Source organism: Scedosporium apiospermum, assembly GCF_000732125.1.
Source record: "Scedosporium apiospermum strain IHEM 14462 chromosome Unknown SEQ_SAPIO_0098, whole genome shotgun sequence".
NCBI lineage: Eukaryota > Fungi > Ascomycota > Sordariomycetes > Microascales > Microascaceae > Scedosporium > Scedosporium apiospermum.
The window spans coordinates 798,017-817,575 of record NW_015971799.1 but is presented as its reverse complement, the minus strand read 5'-3'; the positions used below and the strand labels follow the sequence as shown (position 1 = coordinate 817,575).

The 19,559-nt window shown below is 53.6% G+C and overlaps 4 protein-coding genes across 4 annotated transcripts; 2 read left to right on the top strand and 2 right to left on the bottom strand.

Moving 5' to 3' along the window:
- Nucleotides 1-2,112: 2,112 nt before the first annotated feature.
- Nucleotides 2,113-4,285, bottom strand: SAPIO_CDS5375 (Molybdenum cofactor biosynthesis protein 1; the record flags this gene model as incomplete). The annotated part of the gene is made up of 2 exons (XM_016787713.1): nucleotides 2,113-2,795; nucleotides 2,980-4,285. 2 exons carry the CDS (start codon nucleotides 4,283-4,285, stop codon nucleotides 2,113-2,115), a joined length of 1,989 nt encoding a protein of 662 aa, XP_016642728.1.
- Nucleotides 4,286-5,124: 839 nt separating this feature from the next.
- SAPIO_CDS5374 (WD40 domain-containing protein) lies at nucleotides 5,125-6,954 on the top strand (the record flags this gene model as incomplete). Its single annotated transcript, XM_016787712.1, has 3 exons — nucleotides 5,125-5,149; nucleotides 5,207-6,078; nucleotides 6,265-6,954. 3 exons carry the CDS (start codon nucleotides 5,125-5,127, stop codon nucleotides 6,952-6,954), a joined length of 1,587 nt encoding a protein of 528 aa, XP_016642727.1.
- Nucleotides 6,955-8,866: 1,912 nt separating this feature from the next.
- Nucleotides 8,867-10,450, top strand: SAPIO_CDS5373 (uncharacterized protein; the record flags this gene model as incomplete). The annotated part of the gene is made up of 5 exons (XM_016787711.1): nucleotides 8,867-8,944; nucleotides 9,119-9,257; nucleotides 9,339-9,430; nucleotides 9,719-10,103; nucleotides 10,194-10,450. The coding sequence occupies 5 exons, from the start codon at nucleotides 8,867-8,869 to the stop codon at nucleotides 10,448-10,450; spliced, it is 951 nt and encodes a 316-aa protein (XP_016642726.1).
- Nucleotides 10,451-12,522: 2,072 nt separating this feature from the next.
- Nucleotides 12,523-18,938, bottom strand: SAPIO_CDS5372 (uncharacterized protein; the record flags this gene model as incomplete). Its single annotated transcript, XM_016787710.1, has 2 exons — nucleotides 12,523-13,029; nucleotides 13,158-18,938. The coding sequence occupies 2 exons, from the start codon at nucleotides 18,936-18,938 to the stop codon at nucleotides 12,523-12,525; spliced, it is 6,288 nt and encodes a 2,095-aa protein (XP_016642725.1).
- Between the last annotated feature and the right edge of the window lie 621 nt (nucleotides 18,939-19,559).

Here is a 19,559-nt window from a genome sequence, read left to right as displayed (position 1 = left end):
TTTTGCTAGAATACAAATCATTTTTTCTCCTTTTTCTCTGAGAAACTATTAAGGCATCAATGAAGATGGCAATTCATCTGCCTCTTCTTTTGCCTTCTTTTTCTTCTTTGCCTTGGCTCATCGGGACTTCTTTGGAGCGAAAAACGACGCGGATTTCTCGAGATTATTTCGGACTTGTCGCTTCTGGCGATAAAATTTCATCCCGACGCCAGGCTTCTCAGCCCCCAAAACTCTTCCGGCCTCCTCCGCACCTCCCCCCCTTTTCACCTTTCCTTTTGCCATTGTCCAGTTTCTGCCCCGTGCGTGGCTTTTCTTCCTTGACACATGGCAGCAAGCTCTGAACCTTCACTGCACTAAACCGGGATGGAACCGTCCACTCGTTCCTCTTTTTCTCCGCTCGGAAACGCCTAAATCTTCGATGACAACTCCTTTCGAGACCGTTGATTTTTCTTGATTACTAGTGTAGTAGTGTACACGACCAGTACTACGTGTAGACCGGGTAGTGTACCGAGAGGAAAGCCGGAGACCCCGGAGATGTTGGGAGATGATTTCGGGACCAAAGGAATTCTGTCCCGAGTTCTTCAAGGGCGGCGCATTGTTTAATGTTACCTTGAGACAGACACCAGCCCAATTAATTAAGCGAAAATGACATCCTTTTCGGTGTCCCTCTTCGGAAGACTGCTGTCCTTCATAATTTTCCTCCATCTGCTTTTCCTTCACGATTTAGAGGATTTAACTAATAGAACCCCCGCGGACAAGGTGATCCCTTCCTCGTCTTACACTAAAAAAAGAGGAAAAAATAATACCTCTAATAAAGCCTACTTCGTAAGAGCTGCGGTCTCCAATTTGAGTAGTTTAGTACTATTAACCCATAATATCACAAATATCACCCGCATTTCAAAGGAGCATGTGGAGCACTTGAGTCGAGTACTTCGTACCTCCTCCGCCCCTCCTCCATCGAGCTTAGCTTTCTTATCGCCGCGCCTTGATTGGTCACTTCGACATCCTCCGATTTCCGCTTTTTTGCCCCTCCTACTTTCCTGAGATCCCTCGAGTCCACTGGTCCATCAGCTTCTGCCGGTCCCCACTTTTCACATGTGATGGTGCACATCAACAAAAAATTGAATCCAAAGCGCCTAACCCCGGAAAGAGCGAAACGGGGTCTCCCCCCTCTTTGTTCCTTGTACTTGAGATTTGCGGAGCGGACTTGCTGCGGGGTAGGTACCCTGGTGTTCACCGCCCTTCAGATTAGCTCGGGAGCCGAAACTTCTTGGTGCACTCTTCGTATGAAGTAAATACGTATTTTTGTCTTCGAAGAAAAGGCTAGGGAAGGGATTGCGAATGGAAGCCACATGAAATGCGTTTTAAGTTGCATCTCTCACTCTCTTCACCTTCTTAATAAGCGAGCGACTATAAGCGTGCATGATCACGAGACAAGAAAGGAACGTCGTGTAAGTCTCGAGAAAGTTAGGTTTTGTCTTGAGCATCCACGATGATTGAAATGGCTTCACTGAGGACTTGGCCGCTGTATTCGGCCTTGAACGATCTTATCATACCATTTCTATCGTGTCCAAGTCTCGTTACCCCCCAATGCAGTAGTCATACACAATGATCGCCACATAACGTTGCCCTAAGAGTTCGCTCGCCTCTCCTCCGTCTTAGCTTAGATCGATCCCGAAACCCCTCGCATCGTGACATTTGCAACCCGGTCAAAGCCGTTCAATTAGACCGCTTTTGCCCCTCCCCCATCTCGTTATGCACCTAGCGATGACCTACAGCGCCCTAGTTTACTGAGGACATCCTCTAGCCAACCAAATATGCTAAACCCCCCACCTCATGTTACCCGGCCAGAAAGATGACCAGTCTTGGGTTTGTGATCGGAGTCTCTGCGGGGTGGAAATGAGAATGGCAGGAGCAAACCCCGGAGATGCAATCCTTGTCTCGAAACGAAGAGCGAGGCAGGTCGGACAATGCAAGACCCCTCTCAACAGAGCCGCAAGTGAAACGTCTAATTCTCCGCCTGCTGTCTAGGCCAGAGCCCAAGATTGGGGGCGGGGACGCTGATGGCGTGGGTGTCTAAAGCTGCCTGACGAAAAGAAGGCCTGGCAATGATCAAGGCATCTCCCATCTACCGCTCTTTCCGCCGTCCTTGAGCGTGACCCGTAAACCATCAATGACCATACCTTTGTCAACTGCTTTGCACATGTCGTAAATCGTAAGAGCCGCCGTAGACGTCGCCGTCAATGCCTCCATCTCAACACCCGTTTTCCCGTCGCACGACACCGTTGCCTTGACGTCAATCGCGTTGCCGCTCTTGTCCAGCGACAGATCTACGGCGACATGCGATATCGGGATAGGGTGACAGAGCGGGATGAGATCGGGGGTTCTCTTGGAGGCCATAATGCCGGCCACCCTGGCGACGCCCAAGACGTCGCCCTTCTTCATGCCGTTTTCTTCGATGAGTTTGAGGGCTACCTCTGTCGAAAACCTGACCTTGCAGACTGCCGTGGCGATGCGTGACGTTACTGCTTTCTCGGTGATGGATACCATGTGGGCAGAGCCCGAATCGGAAACGTGAGTCAGCTTCTTGACAGCGGCCGCTTTTACCATATGTGCCTCTTTATCCTCCTCCTGGCGTAGACAGCGTGTAGTCGAGAAGGGTCGCGAACTATTAAGAGTCCGATCTCCCGCGAACAAGGAGCTTCCAATAGTATCGGAAGCCCAGAGCGATTGTGGCATGGGAGACGCCAAAAAGCCACGCGATTGTTGTGGGTATCTAGGAGAAAGAGTAGGATCTACACGGCGTACTTAGTCCCAGAACCTCCTTGAACGTAGCGTTCCCTCCTTTTCCCGAGATGCGAGGTGCCGAAGGCCGTAATGCAGTCCAAAGATTACCTGCCAACCAAAGCGGCTAGGAGGCAAGCGTATATATATACATCTCTCGAGTATTTCCAAACGGGATAGACCGGAGTTACCCACCTATAAGGATCATAGGCCGGTTCTTCATGTGTTCCAGTTCGCCAATACCTGCGTGCTTTGCTTTCTTGCGCTTGACAGCCATGCCAATGACATTGAGTAGCTCTTCTTGGTTGACAAGCACACCTGGGGCGTGGTCGGATGGGGAAAGACTCTGGCCTTGACCCATAACAACCTGCTTTATCGTATCGAAGGCCTCCTCATCGATGGGCTCGCCGTTGTTGATTTTCCGCAGGATATCACGCAACGACACTTCAGCGTTTCCGAAAAGACAGACTTTGAGGTTCCCGTCACTCGTAATACGCAACCGGTTGCAAGTGCCGCAAAAGTTGTGCGTCATGCTCGTGATGAAGCCAAGCCTGCCGGCGAAACCGGGGATATGCCACGTCTTGCTCGTATCATTTCGATGATCGCGAACCTTTTCCAGGGTGGGATATTTCTCCTTTATCATGTCCAGCATCTCCGAGTAGCCCAACATCTTCGTCTTGTTCCATTTATTTCCATCAAAAGGCATGTATTCGATGAATCGAACCTCGACATCCTTTTCTCGCGTCATATCCACAAATGGCATGATTTCACGGTCATTGATGCCGCGCATCACAACACAGTTAATCTTGAACTTGATATCGGCGCCGTGCCGATTCAGCTCAAATATCTTGTCCATGCTCCGCTTCACGGCATCGAAGCCTTTGCGCCGCGTCATGATTTGGAACTGCCAGGGGTCTAGAGTGTCCAGGCTCAGATTGATCCCAGTAAGACCCGCCTCAACCATGCTGTCGAGCTTTCGGTGAAGGGAGAGACCGTTCGTGGTAATGCAGAGCTCGCGAAGCCCGTGGCGTCTAAGAGCGCCTATTTGATGCATGAGAGGGACAATATCTCTACGAACGGTCGGCTCACCCCCAGTTAAGCGGATCTTAGTTACGCCCTGAGAAACGAAGACGGAAGACAGGAGCACGATCTCGGGCGTGGTGAGAAGCTCTCGAGAGGGCGATAATGGGACGCCTTCCTCGGGCATGCAGTAAACACAGCGGAGGTTACACCTTTCGGTAACCGAGATGCGGAGATAGTCATGTTGGCGATTAAAGGAATCAGTCAAGAAGTCAGAGAAGGGTCTTGCGGATTTAAGATTTTCTCGGCGGAGACTCTGGCTCGACTGAGGGACTGTTGCCGGCTCGGGTTTTTCAAGGGTCCGGGTCTGGTGTAGACTCCTATTTAATGTCCACGACAGGAGGGGACCAGAGGCGTTGGAGGAAGGTCTGAGCTGGTCGCGAACCCTCGCCCGTGAACGGTGAATGGTACCACGAAGCATCGCCACCGGTGGGCGCTAAAGCACCCTTAGAAGGGGAGAGGCACGACTAAAAGATGGATGATCCGCTACACATACATAGTATGGGAGTAGGAATAGAATGAAGATAGGATCTCAAGTCACAAGGCTGACCCAAGCCAGGAACAGGCGTCTGATGCCCTAGACTGACGATTGGATAGGTTATCGCAAACTGAAGTGTTGGATACCGCACGACACCCAACACCCGACACCAAAACGGGTCGCCTGGCGGTTGTGTTAATGAACAAGTAACCACTGCAAGTTGGAATTTGAGGGCGAGGATACAGCTTTGGCCACGCCCTTCGAACAATCAAAGATATCCCAAGCCCTCGGAGGCGATGTCATTCAGTTAGTAAGCCCCGGTGTCATTGGCTGGAGCCCCACTACAGTGTAAACAGTTGACCCGAGCAACGAGAAGGATATGCGCGGGGGAAGTTGCGACGCGACATGCCGGAATGCTCCTGCTTATTCCAATTGAAACGTCGAGTTCAGCATCACGAAGGCTCCTTCCGCCGGAATAGTTCCATAATTTGTGCCTTCTCTAAAATATCTGGAATTGGCCTGTGATATAAAGACGATGACAACTCCTTCCCTGACTCTATTGTGAAAATTTGTCTACCCCGCTTCACTATACGTCGAGGTTTGTTTTGAGCTTCAAGGCATTCCAGTCATAGAACAGCCAGACAATGAATGCAATGCACATTTGATCTCCAAAGATCTTCGTTTGACAATACAATTACTTTTGCAGCACCTGAGAATTCATTGCTGTGCAATTCTCTTGGCTCATTAGGATCCCCTACTGATCCCTCGAAGCACCATCAGAGATGATTTTCTCTCCGCTGTTCAAGTGTAAGTTAGCACTCCTTAAAGATGCTGCTCTCAAGCTGAAACCAACCTCCCACCTAGCATCCACTCATTCCGTCCCTAGCCCGGACGGACAGCTTGTGGCGACTCTGCTGTTGTCCAAGATCATCGTTCGCTCTGTACAGAGCCTTCGCACAGTCCATGAGGTGACACCACCAACAGCCTCGGAGCTCGCTGGGCCGATACTGGCTTTCACCTGGTCCCCGTCATCCTCAAAAATTCTCATCGCTACAGCAAGTCACATCTATGTTCTTGGGGTTGTGGATCCCCGGTTCCGCGCCGTTATACGCGTTCCAGGTCCAAGTGCTGATCGGCCAAGCTTCGTCCGGTTCGGTCCTGATGATGGGACGATATACGCTTTCTCCTCACTTGGCATCAAACTCTCAATTTTTAACTTAGCCACCACCAAGGTAGTTGAGATAAACAATCCCAAGTTCTACCAGCCAGTGTCGGCGTCGAGGTGTCTTTCATTCCGCCCTGGCTCGTCCCATCTTGCGGTTCTTACCCGCACTGCTGGCAGGGATGTTATCAGCCTGCATGCACCGCCAGCGTGGGACGCCCAAAGATCCTGGTACCCTGACACCGTTGACTGCCAGGGCCTAGTGTGGTCTTCGGACGGCAGGTGGCTTATCGTTTGGGAGTCGGCTTCGCAGGGCCACAAGCTCCTGTTCTACACCCCCGATGGTCATCTCTTCCGGACTTGGACTGGGCCCAATGCCACCGTTCCCGAACTAGACTTGAAGCATGCCGAATTAGGTGCAGGTGTCAAGCGCTGCCAGCTCAGCCCAGATGCGAGGAGGGTGGCCGTGTGTGACCACACTCGGTTTATCTACATTCTAGAGGTACCAGCGGCGTTAGAGACTATGAGGTTTCACCATCCAACAACCGCCGTCATCCCCAAAGATACCCTCCAAGTATGTGTGCCCGTCCCTCGCATATGTAGCTCTGCCCCACGTTCAAATTATGTTTGCTTCACTTTTAAGACATACTTGCGTCCGCATCATCACTCCTCATTTTACACAGCAACCCCCATCGCTTGATTTGGGCCCTGCCAACATGTCTGGAACCCTGTACGCTAACAGCATTGCAAATGATGTTAGATTTGGCAAGAACAACTGAACATGCCCCAAAGCCCATCAGCGCGCGTTGTTCATGCTTTTGGGAGAGTTACGCAACCCATCTCCCCACCAGGCCCGTCGTCGAATAGTATTACCATATCCGAACCCAGTCTCGGCGGTTCTTCCTGTACTTTCGATGCCTCCTCCACCCTCTTAGCTTCTCGGATCGAAGACTCACCGACGGCCCTCTGGATATGGGACCTCTCAGCCATGGAGCTTCGCGCGGTACTCATCTTCTCGTCAGACATTGCCTCATTTCGATGGCATCCGTCAATCCCCGAACTTCTCTCTATTACCTGCCAAGGTCGAGATCACCACGGCGTAGTATTTGTTTGGGATCCGCTCTCCAACGGACCTCGCCCGATGGATTGCGCTTCATTCTTTCCGGACGAGAAAGTCGCGCCGAAATGGCAGACCGTATGGGTAAATTCAGACACCCCTCCCGCTACGGTCTATGTGGGTGACAGCAACCAGTACCTGCTTGCCTCTCTCGCGGAATCTGGAGATCCTCATCCCCATTGGAAGGACGTCCAGCTCAGCCCCTCGTATGGGAATACATTGTCAATTGATAATGTCCTTCAGTCCAATGAGGATTGGAACGGCTCTTTGACTGACATGGAGGATGATACTCAATCTGGACCCGATGATACGTTCAGCTTCAAGAAACTCTAGAGACGCGGCCACCATCGCCAGAATCATCGTTTCGCTTCTCTCGGCAAGTAGTGCTCAGCCAGGCAACACTAATTTGTAGCTCACATATGCCGATCTGATATTGTCTGTCAGTCTGCCGCCGCAAGACGAGGCCAACCGCTAAGCACCCTAATCCATGGATTTAGGGCCTACAATCTTCTCCTCTTATCATGGAAACTCCTAGAGGCCACATTTGCTCAGCCCGCCCCTGGCTGCAGACGGATCGTTTTAGCTAGCAAGCCCAGCGACTGCCGTCTTGCGCCCTGCAGCAACCACCCCAAAAAGGCCTTCATTTTCGCCCTCCATTTCGACTTCAAGCTTCCTGCCGACGGATGCAATTGAGGTCGGTGTTCCGAATTTGGCAGACCCAAGTTATCGGGTAACCGGTACGGCTTTCGCAGTTTGGAACCCGCCATCGATACGCCATTGCGCTCGTCAACTTCCATCATCTTTGTTGTTGATGCAGTTAGGATGTCTGATGCTACCGAGAAAACGCATCGCCGCATTATTCTAATGCTCGTTGGGTTATGTTGATGGCAAAACTCCGCCTCTCTGGTGAAGGTTGTGTAATTTTCCAGTCAGACATGGCATGCCATGCAGAGACCCTCCAACCAGGGTGTTTGTTTGGGGGAGCCTCAAGTCAATTTGATGATGAAGCTCCTCTCCCATAAGAAACCGCGTCGATCATAAGATCTGCGGCTGTTTGCATGCTAATCTTGCCTAATGAGACTGAAGGACCTTTCACACTTTTCGCATTTTTTTCTTCTTCACTTTGGTCGTAGGAACCGACTGATTTTGTCACAGACGAACGAGCGCCTGGACAGAATCAAATATTGGTACCGAACGGTGCATTCGCCAAAAATACCCCAAAGCATAGAGACATGGGTGGGGGGTCTATCTCTTGTGTACCCATTTGGTGCTGCTATTCCTGTCCGGCTTGCATCCTCCCAGTTGTACCTGCTACCCCAGCCTGTCAAAGACCCCCTCCCCCAGACAGACGCCACACACACCCTCAGAACGACGTCAAGCCAATAATGCATGCAATCTGGGCCCTCACACACTCCCCTTTGAGCTAAAGCCATCTCCAATCGCTTCGAACGTCACTCCGACCTGTGATCCATCCTTGACATTAGCAGTCATTTGAGATAGATGAAGGGACCGGGAACAGCCCGTAACTACGGGAAATAGGATCGGTCCGCGAACATTGTTTCGGCTGGTTTACCCCTGCTCACATTTTCCATGGCCGACTGGCCCCGCGGAAGTCTTAGCCGGCAGCACACTCACATGCTCGTTGATCCTCTCCATTCGTGATATCTACTGCTCCCGAATCACGTCCAAGGGAGGCACTGAGCCTTTTTTTTTCTTGACAAGATGCCGTGCTTCCTCCCTTGGAAGGGTGCGCGGGCACTTGGGGGCGGATTTTAGGTTGGATTTAACAGGGCGATAATCCCGAATGATCGAGCCTGCATTTGAGAAAGAGCGGAATAGAAGAGGCCTTGTTAAGGGTAGTGAGGGTTCAAGGAACTCTAGGATGGCGTATATATATTTCCGGTTGACTCCTTCGTTTCTTGGTTTTGACCTTCATTTCGACTGACAAGCCCTTGCTAACCAGTCTGCTGCATCTCCCAAGTTCTTTTTCTTTTCTTTTTCTTTTTCTTTTTTATCTTCTCGTGCAGTTCCATCTTGTTAATACCCGGCATATGAGCATTATACGTCGTGTGCTATTGTTGCGCAGCACCGTACCTTAGACTCAAGTTTTGCCAGACCTCCCTCGAACCATTGCCTCGGGACGATCCAGAGATCCGTCGTGCATATTTCGGCTCCCCCTACGCAGGGTATCTGCAATAGAAGGCTATCGTTGATATTGCCAAGCCTATTGCTTCTCGTCTCCACCATGGGATCTGATGCTACTACGATGCGTGAGGTCGAGCCGGGTAATAAGACGGGAGTTTATTACATCACGATTTCCAACGTGAGTATATTCCTGGAGAGAGGTTACATTCGCACTGCCTTACGATTACTGCAGCTGTTTCCCTTCTCGCATGAACAGGACATGGGAAACCGTCCCTTTTCCTCAAACATTATGACTTGTTTATACATAACACATCATGATATACCGTCCGTCTCTGACTGTGCAAATGTATAGCTGCCGTTCAACACACAATGGAAAGACCTCAAGGACTACGTGAGGACGGTGTGCGACGTTGATTATGCAGAGGTCTTCAATGCGAGCACCCATGCGTGGGTGAGGATCATCGGACACGATGAATTCCGCAAGGCCTTCGGTAAGTCATCGTACAATCATGTACTCCCCTAGATATTCTGGCGATAGCATCATTCAACGGCATATGTACTAACAGTGACAGCGCTCCTCAATGGTGGTCTTTTCAACGGCAGATACCTCGTTGCCGATGGTAGGAACGAGAAGGAGAAAATCTCGATTCGAACCTTGATCAACGTAGGTAGTAGGCCTAAGGGGCCCACGGCAATGGGGCCCACGGCGATGCATGAGGCAACGCAAAGCGGTCAGTCCCTTAGGTCGTTTCCATCACCGGTGTCTTCGTCGTTTCCGTCGCCAGTGGATTTTAGATCTGATGCCTCGATTCATAACGTAAGTAATTGCTGCCTTTCTCTCTTTTTTTCTTTCTTTTTCTCCTTTTTCTTTTTCTTTCTCTCTCTTCCGCCCCCCATTATCTTGCTTAAATCTTCCCGACTGAGAGCTCTCACCTAACTATCATCGTTTAAGTGGAGTCCGGGATCACCGAGTACGATGTCGGTGGACGGAGGGGTAAGGCTGGACTATTTCACGGCCAACGGGGGCACGCCGCTTGACGAGGGCATGGAAAGGCTTGGCATGACTGGCGCCGATTCCTATTACCGGACCGACGGGTACGGAGCCGGCGCCTACAGCATGGCTGGGTACCCGAACTCTGGTGAAAGTGGGGGTTATAACCAGGGCACCCATTCTGACATGTATGGCCGTGGCTTTGTGAGCAGTCACTGCTTTTCCGATGCCGAGTACCGATCAGGGCCGGACGGCCATGCATGGGATTACGGGAGTTCGGGTTACGGTTACCCCGAAGCTGTGAGCCCGAAGCCTTCAAAGTCGCACAGCAACAAAAAGGCCAAAGGTGAGTCTATCTGAGCTATTACACCCACCAGCGCGCGTTCATCTTCTTACGCCTCTGTACGAGGAGGCCCATCTAACAGCTCCACTTAAGGACAGGGAAGCAGTGGCGAGGGCGGCGGCAGCTCAAAGGCAAAATCAAAGAGCAAAGACAAGGCCAAGGCCAAGGCTGAGAATAGTTGGGATTCTAAAGAGCATGGGTCAAGCAAGAAGGCTAAGGACAAAATGACCGCCACTTCATCGAAATCGCTGCTGCCCCCTGTCCCGGTCATTGTGGACGGCTCGAGCAACAAGAGGACTGTAGACGATAAGGAGAGTAAGAAGAAGGAAGAGAGGAAGAAAAAGAAGTAGTGGGTGTCCATGTTATCGATCTCTGGTCTCTGATTCGAGACTCTCGGAATGGCAAGTTTGTCTGCGGTAGTGGTGGTGGAGGCGCAAGGCGGGAATTGCTATCGGGGCTCCTCCGGGTTGGATTGAACCTTTTTTCCTTTCCTTTTTTCCTTTCCTTTTTTTTTTCTTCTTTAATTTGAATTTTCTCTGCTCTCCGGTCTCGTTTATTCAGGCCAGCCTCCGCAGCGTGCCTGGTGTTTAACGTCGCTCCAACACACCTGGAAGTCTCACGCGCTGGTGCTTTGCATAAGGTGACAGAGGTGGCTGTCAAATCACAGCGTTATCTTCGGCATGGGTGGCTTTCAACAGCCCTAGTCTGGCTGCAGGTTGTTCTCCCCACCATCGGGGACTCGAGAATCTTGCGGAATTGCGACAGGCCAAACGTCGAATAAGAAGAGTTCGCGGCACCAAGCTGCTGCTGACGGTTTGGGCTAGATCTTGTCTAGGAGAGAAACTGACAGGACACCCACACCAATATGTCCGCCCTGCTCACATACGGCTCACATACAAACGCACCGGGGATCTCATCCGGGATACACAAGATGTGCCTCCGCCGTCCTATCAGCTGGCGTCCCAACTGCTGTGAGCCCACATATCAAGCGCCGTCAGCCCTCGAGCCAAGACGGGGGGAGGGGATCAGCATGACCTGGGACCTTGCACAAATACCGCCTCAAAATTAGACGCTCTCTTCCACGTCCTTCACACTCCCTGGCTTCAGTATCACCATCGCTTCCACACTCTACCTCTCTTTTCGCTACCGGCATGTTTCCTCAAATGGGCATTTGAGTTGTAGTAGTTACACTTTTACGAACGCGGCCGTTTTGGTTCCGAGTGAAACTGCTGTGCTGTTTGATTGATATGCAACACCCTGCACCTACAGCACACCTTCACACCTTGACACCTACGCAGCTAACAACACATTTCCTTATTCCCTTGTCAAGACGCTGTTGATCCTGCAGGAGGCCGGCGAAACATGAGCTTGGTATAAGGTACTTGGCCGAAGAGGAGGAAACATCTTTCAGGAGCTCAAATGTACGAACTACGGCGGTGCAACCAACAGCATGGAATGACGTGGACAAACCATGGCTATATTTTCTTTTTGAGTTTCAACCGGTCAACATCCAGCCTGCTCCTGGTCGCCCTCTTAAAGCATATTCCGCAGAAAGATTTGTATTTGATGAGTTCGGATCGAGTTGCAGCTTTCGTTCGCCTGCTGGGTTGCATTCTGGGGAAGCAGTGCTTTTTTGATTGTTGCTCGAGGTCACTCCCTTTTCTTCTGTGATTGTGTTCTTCCAACATCCCTATTTCTTCTTTTTTAGGCAGCGAGATGCCTACGTCCTGGGTCCTGCCCTTGGGGAATCGGGATTTGGAATTCGGCGCTGCGCTCTACCTATAGGATAACCTCAGTGTAAGTTTGCTTCTTTTTCTCTGCGGGAAAGACGGCATGGCATGCCTTTAGGTTCTAGCCAGCTTGGACAAAGGCTTTGTTTCATGCTTCATGCATTCTCTTCCTTTCTGCATTTTTACCTCTTTTTGTTCTCCTTCCCGTTGGGTCTTTGGGACTGGGATGGGCCGACTTTCCCCGGTGAAGCTTCTTACAACGATTCGTCCAAAGTTGTGAGGCTCAAGGGTAGGGCAAGCTCTGTGTATCCATACTCTCTCGGTCCCCTTCCCCCCTTCGGAGTTCCCTTCTCGACACCGCCAGACTATAACCCGACTTGTCAACTATCGTTTCTTGTCATGCTCTCATTTCCAACGGGCCTCTAATAATATTTCATTTTCATTACCATCTATGTCTCGTTTCTTATTCCCAACATCCATTTTCCAACACCCTCGCAAAGTTACATCTCATTTGATCATCTCCACACACCCTCTCCTATTCCAAAGCAGACAAACCAATGCTATCCTCCTGGTGTCACCCCCAAACTCGCACAAACACATCAACTGACAGTTCATGTCTCTCTTTTCCCCCTCCTCCCCTCCTCTCCTCTCCTCTCCTCTCCGCCCTCCGCTGTCCCCCCGCCATTCTTTCCTCACGCCCCAAAGTCCATTTTCAACGCAATGCTAGGCTGTCCTCCCCTTCCACCACCACCAACACCCCCTCTCTCCCCACCCTCCACCCTCTGCGCCCCGCGTATCACGCCCTCAAGGAACCCCCTCTGCGCCTCGCTCAAGCCCCCCACCACCGCCCTGAAGCACGCCTGGTCCACGGCCGCCAGCTCTAGCAGCGTCGCCTTGGTATCGGCGTACGCGTCCTCTCCTTCTCCCGAGGCCCTCGCCAGCAGCGTCGACACCACGAGCGTCACGCCCGCGGTGAGACGGTTCTGGCTCTGGGGATTCTGCTGTTGGCGCAGGCTGCCTACGTAATTGGCAAGCGTGCGTGCCACGAGGGCTCGCGCCTGCTCGGGGTCTTCGGGCTCTGTGTTGGTCACGAAGGTGACGAGGCGGGGGAAGAGGTACCGAGCGATGGAGTGGTCGGCCGGCGTGGGGGAGGGCTGGAGGAGGAGGGAGCGGATGCAGTTTGCTGCCATTTTGGCGGTCTGAGATTACACAAACCAATATTGTTAGCTGGCACACACACACACACACACACACACACACACACAGGGGATAGATAGAGAACCCCGTAGTCAAAGAAGTAAAAGAAAGAAAAGTCAAAATTACGTACCATTCGGTCGGTAAGACAATCGAGCAGCTCCTCAAGATACCTCGCCACAACCCCATCCGTAGCAGGCAAACAATTCCCTCCCACCTGCGCGCCCCCCGTAAACAGAATCGTGCTGGCAAGTAGACAATTCCTGACGCACGTCAGCGAAGTCTGCTCCTCGCGCCTCTGCGCCTTGAGGTAGATGGTCAAGAACTTTCTCAGACACCCTTGCAGCTGCACGTCCGTCTGGGAGGAACCAGACGAGGAGGTTGAGGCTTGTTTGAGCTGCTGGCGAGAGCTCGTCATGCTCGCCACGAAACGTTTAAGCGTCGGTAGAGCCTGGGGCACGATGAGTTCTTGGCACGATTTCGTAGGCGTGGCGAGGATGGTGGCGAAGATGTGGATGATGCACGCGTGTAGGTCCGTCTTGATAATAGAGGGGAAGACCTCTGCTGCGTCGACGAGAGCGTCCAACGCCGTGCCGATAAGGAGGATAGCCTCCTCCGTCATCTGGTATCTCGGTTGTTGTTGATGCTGGCTGGCGCCACTGCCTCCCTCGGTGGTAAGATTAGGAAGCAAACCCGCGATGACGAGGACGATAATGCGCGTCAGCTCAAAAAGCTGCTCAATGTCCTCCGAAAGATCCGCCTCCTCCTCCTCGACCTGACCCTTCTTCCGCGCAGAAGGGTGCGCGACGCACAGCGCGCGGGCGATCTCGACGATGTGGCCCTGCACGTCGAGGCCGTCCGTGAGAACAAGCCGGTCGAGGAGGTCCATGGTCTCGGAGAAGACAGCGTCGCGGTAGATGGCGTGGCCCGACACGCTGGGCTGGAGGATCTTTTTCAGGGCTTTGAGGATCGAGAGGGTTTGTTCTTGGAGCTCGAGGGAGTCGCTGTGGCTTGGTTTCGTGGCGAGGGCTTCGAAGGCGATGCCGAAGAGGACGAAGAAGAAGGCTACGGGCTCGTCGCGGTAGTTGATGTCGGGTCCTCGAGTCGCGACGGCGGAAGATGAGGCGGTAGTGCCGTTGGCGGGGGGTGTGGAGGCTTTGCCGTCGAGGGCGTCAAAGACAAATTCGCTGTCTTGCTCGATAAGGGAGGCGATGGCATCAACGAGCTTAAGCCACGAATCTTGGTAGAATTTAAGTAACGTCTCCCTATTGAGAGCCGCGTAAATCGTATCAAGACTACCCGAAAGCGAAGGCGGTCCCAACGTCATAGAAATATCCGGCTCAAACCTCAACCGCGAGAACTCCCTCAGCGACTCGAGCCAAAGCGGCGTCAGCGTCGCGATGTGCGGCCGCAGGACGTCCACAAGATACTTCTGCTCCGAACTGGCCACCTGCAACTCGGCCCACGCCGCGAACACGGCCATCTTGACCATGACCTGGGCGTTGGAGCTGAGGCCTTTTAGGTCGCCAATGCTGGCGTTCTCGTTGGATTCTTGGGAGAAGTTCTCGAGCCCCGTGACGAGCGTCTTGAGGATGCGGCCCATGCGGTCGATATCCGTGACGATGCCCGTGGAGATGAAGCTCGCGCACACGTTGACAGCCTCGGCGGCGAGCTCGGGCGACGAGTCGGCCGCGAAGGCGGGCGTCAGCGCCGAGCTAATCTGCGCCTGGTACTGCTCCAGCAGCATGGCCTCGTCGAAATCCGGGTCGGGCGTCCGGCCGAACATCTTGAGCACAGCGCCGATGATCTTGAGGCCCCAGATGCGCAGCTCGAGCACGCCCGACGTCGAGGCGGAGAAGGCCATGCGCACCACGTCCGCGAGCTTGTTCTGCAGCGCCGTCTGGCCCGCCGACTCGCCGTTGGTCGCCACGTCCTTGGACACGATGATGAACATGTCGTTCATGCAGCTCATGGCGAATGTCGTCACCTGCCAGCGCAGAGGCTCCACGTCGGCGCCCTCGGCTCCGCCCTTGTCGTCGCTGGCCGCGCCACCCGCGGCTGCTGCGGCGAAGCCTGCTACTTCCTCGTCGCGGAGGTCGGGCATCGCGGCCTTGCTCTTCGTCCTCGAGGATTGCTCTTCCTTGACCTTCGCGCGCGTCATCTTCAAGACGGCCTGAAATCTCTGCAGCCAGAGCTCCGTCTCCGTAAGGCAGGTCTGGCGCATCCAGTTGCGGATAATGTTTCGGATACCGTCGTGCGATGGCTCCGTGTCGAGGACGAGCCAGAGCTGCTCCACGAAGCCCTTCTCCGCCGCTGCAATGACGTCCCGCGGATCTCGCTTCATAATGTTGTAAAGACCATCAACCGCGGCATCGCGGAGCAGGGCATCCTCGCTGCTGAGGTACTTCTGCAACGTCCTCACATAGTCTGCAAACACCACGTATCCAGGCGCGTAAAGAGACAAGTGTTCCAAGCACGCCAGACTAGCGTTCTGTAAAAGCAGCGATTCCTCGTTCTGAAACTGCCCGACCAAGCCCAAAATGAGCTCCCTCGACTTAGTCGAGTCCTGCAGATCCGGTCCCAGAACATTGATCAGCGAGTCGACGCACCTTGCGATAACCGCAGTCGTAGAAACTTCCATCTCCAAATTCATCGACACCGCCGACGCAATCTCGGCGTTGTGGGTGTCGTTCGAGTAGAGCTGCGCGAGCATGCCGAGCGTGCTGGGCACATACGGCGAGAAGCTGAGGCCCGCGGCATCCGACGCCAACGTCAGGGCCTCGAGCGCCCAGTAGTGCACGGTCGGGTGGGGGTCGTTGCAGAGCGACATGAGGATGCCGAGGATCGTCTTGAGCTGGTAACCCGACGCCATGCTGCCGACCTTGCTCTGGATCGCGCCAAGAGCCATGGCGCAGCCGGCTCGGGCGCTCGGCTCGCGGTTGATGACGATGGTGTCGACGAGATACTTGATCTCATGGTTCGTGAAAGCGTTCCCACAGGCGTTGCAGAGACGGGCCATGGCTGCGTAGCCCATGCTTCGAATGTAAGGGTCCGCGTCAATGACGATATCACGGATGGTGTCCTGTATCAGCCTCTCCACCGCCACGTTGGTGATGTCTCCTGAGGGCGCATTCGTTTCCTTGGCGGCGACTCGAAGCGTGGAGAGGATCGCAGCCGATACGTTGACATTGATGGCTGCTTTCCTCCCAGGGTCGCGCTGGAGTGGACCGGCGGACGAGAAAGTCTTGATCTGCTCGAGGATGCTCTCCTGGACTTTAGCAGGCGTAAGAGGGAAGACGAAGGCGAAGAGCTGGATAGCCAAGTTAACAACCTCCGTCATGGGCGGGTCCGGAGGAGCAGCCGGGCCTCCGTCGAGGTCACCAATGTACAAAAGCGATGCGTCGTGCTCGAGCGTACCGCAGACGGGCGAAAGGAGGATCTTGTCGATCGACTCCTCGGGACTACCATCATCCAGCGACGGAATGTCCGACACGTTTTCATGCTGCCCAGGGAGGCTCCTGACATCGAATCCCCGCACAAGCCCGGCCACGCCGAAGCCAGAGTTATCACCAATATCCCAAATGGTTTCAAAGGTGCCCGCGGCCGACGCAATCGACGAACTCAAGGAATTAGCCCCGTAATTTTCAGGATCGGCAAATAGAGAAATAGCTAGCGTAAGCAAGTTCGACTGCAGAAGCGCCTCGCTACCGCCCGCGGGACTCGTAGTCACGAGCTTGACGTAGCACTGGAGGACTCGGCGCTGCACCATCATATAAATGTCCTGCAGCTGCAGCGCGGGGATCAGGCGCTGCGAGATGTCGTCCGTAGTCTTCTTCGACGGGAGGGTTCTGAGGAACGCGGTGGTGTTCTGGAGCATCGTAGCTATCCGCTTGCAGACGTCTACGGTGAGAAGGCGCTGGTTGAACTGGAGAAAGGCGAGGATGGAGCCGAGGGCGCACTCGCGAACGTGAGCGAGGAAAGACGCCTCGAGAAGACTTCGTGTAGACGTGTTATCCTTTGCGAGCGGCTTCGGCAGGGCGTTCTTCCAGAGTAGAAGCAGCTGAGAGAGGTGAATCTTGACAAAGTTCGGCCCGAGTGACATTAGTCCACCGATGAGGATCCAAGCAACTTGGATCTGCGTACTGGAAACACGAAGCTCAGACTGCCCGCTCGATTTGAGTAGGTTAGTGGCCATGGTGAGCACCCGGCTATTGACGTCAACCGATCCGTAGAGCGGCCGCGAGGGGCTCGCACTAAGAGTTGCCGCCAATCCGTGGGCAAAGCCGATACATCGACGGGGAGAACTACGCCCGGTGCCGAGGTGAGTCAATTCTCGGCTTAAACTATTCATACAGATAGTAAGGCATTGGAGCAGCTGCTGGGGGCAAGCAAGGACAAAAGTTTTCATGCAAGACGAGGCGTAGACCTGGACGGCGTAGCTGGGATGCTGCAAGACTTGGAGGAGACCATCGCGACAGATGTCTGCAAAGTTGTTGGCGGCCGATCCGAGAGCTTTGATGAGGGAAGCGAGGGCTCCGAGGGCCGTGGTAAGCGTGTTCTTGGCAGGCTCGGGTCGTTCTGGCAGGGCCTGTGGGTAATTCTTGAGAATGTTGTTAATCAAGGCTGTAGCAGCCTGAATCTGACCAGCTTCTCCCAGCACCTTGTGGCCGACAATATCGTGGAGGACGACCTCAACTATGCGTCGCGAAATCAGCAAGCGGTACCGGTTGTTGGCAATGGTATTGTGGCCCAAGATCTCCACGGCCAGGTTCTCCACGAGAGAGAGGTAATTCGACTCCACGGCCTTCTCGCCAAGCCTCCGCAAGAGCTTGCCGTAGCATACACCAATTCCGGCACGCGCACGGTTCGAAGTGGAAGATCGGACGTAGCGGTTCGAGAGAATCTCCAGTACTTCGGTGAAGGAATACGTCAAGATGCGCGACTTTCCAGACGGAGCAGGACTCTGCGGTCTCGACGGAATATCATCTTCGTCGACGAGGCCCGTCGGGGTTCTCTTGATAGCCTTGGACTTGGACCTCTTCAGCTTAGGCGCCTCCGTAGCGGGAGGTAAATCGGAGAAGCTCTGGACAAGAGCCTCGGCGAAGCAATCAGCAGCAGCGTGTCTCACTTGAGGCGACGGCGAATCGATGGCCTTGAAGATGGCCGTCTCGAGCTTGTCATAGTCGTTCGAGTTGAGGAAGTACGGCGTATTCTTGACCAGGCTCTTTAGGCAGCGACACGAAGACACGACGACTAGCCAGGCCTTGTCACCAGCAGCATGGTTCCTCGCCTGCTTCCACATATCGCGAGCAATGCCCTCATCGAGACTGCTGCCCACCATCCCCGCAATCTTGCCCAGCGCCCCGAGGACGGCGGCGCGAAGTCCCGCATTGTTCTGCGACGACTTCAAGAGCTTGATGAGACTGGTACACGACAGCTGATGCAGACCAATGGCGCTGTCGCCGGCTGCGGCGAAGACATCTCCGAGACAGCACACGGCGGCATGTTTCGCGCGCAGGTCGGCATCGGACTTGGGCTTGCCGCCGGCAACAATAGCCACGAGCTCATTGATGGTTTCGAAGAGAAGCTTCCTGTCGCCCCTGGAAAAGACGTAGGCCAGACATCTACCGAGATTGTTTCGTATGACGCGGGAGGGTTGGGGCGAGGGGAGGTTGAGGATCTGGAAGATCTCCTTCTTGAGGTAGAACTGCTGGGCGGTGCAGTCGTCAGGCGAGAGCGAGTGGACGTGCTTGCTGAGGTTGGTGACGAAGGTTAGGAGGAAGAGCTCCTGCTGCTCTGGGGGCAGGGACTGGAGCTTCGGGAGGTCGAGCTCGGGGTTGCCCGTGGATGAGGCGGCAGTCAGCGAGGTAGGGAAGCTTCCCGCGGGTAGGTTCGAGGTGCCCGACTCCGTCATTGGGGTGTTTGATTTAGGGGGTAGGTCGAGGTGAGGTTTCGAGTTTGGGAGGGACAGTCATGGACTCGGAGAGGAGGTCGAGAGATGGTACGATTCGTATTATTGGGTAGATTCGAGGCCTTGCACTCGGGTTGGGAAGGTCGCGATGCCAAGTGAAGGTGTAATGAGAGTCAGGGGATGTAGATGGAGATGGAGATGGAGGTGTGTAGTGATGGACTCGACTTGCACTAACTTGATCAGCGGCAGCTGCTGCCACACAGCAAAATCAAAATCGTGCGTCGAGGAAAAAAAGGTACAACATACAATGTACAATGTACTTTGGCTGGCGTCAGGAAATGAAATGTTGGGAGCATCTGCGTCTGCACAGGTATAATTGTCCCGTGTTAAGACTTCAGAGCCGCCTAGCTGCCAATCATCAATTGTCCGTCAATGCTGCAATTGCTCAATTGCAAAGTTATTAATTCTCATCCGCCAAGAGTGATCTTGATGAACAGTTCGTAGCATCCGGCGGGGAGGCTGGAAATAAAACGCTTCATAAATCGTTTCCTCAACACAGGAGATCAGGCAACAGAATAGAAGGCAATAGTGACTCCTAAGATAATTGATCTTACATCATCAAAT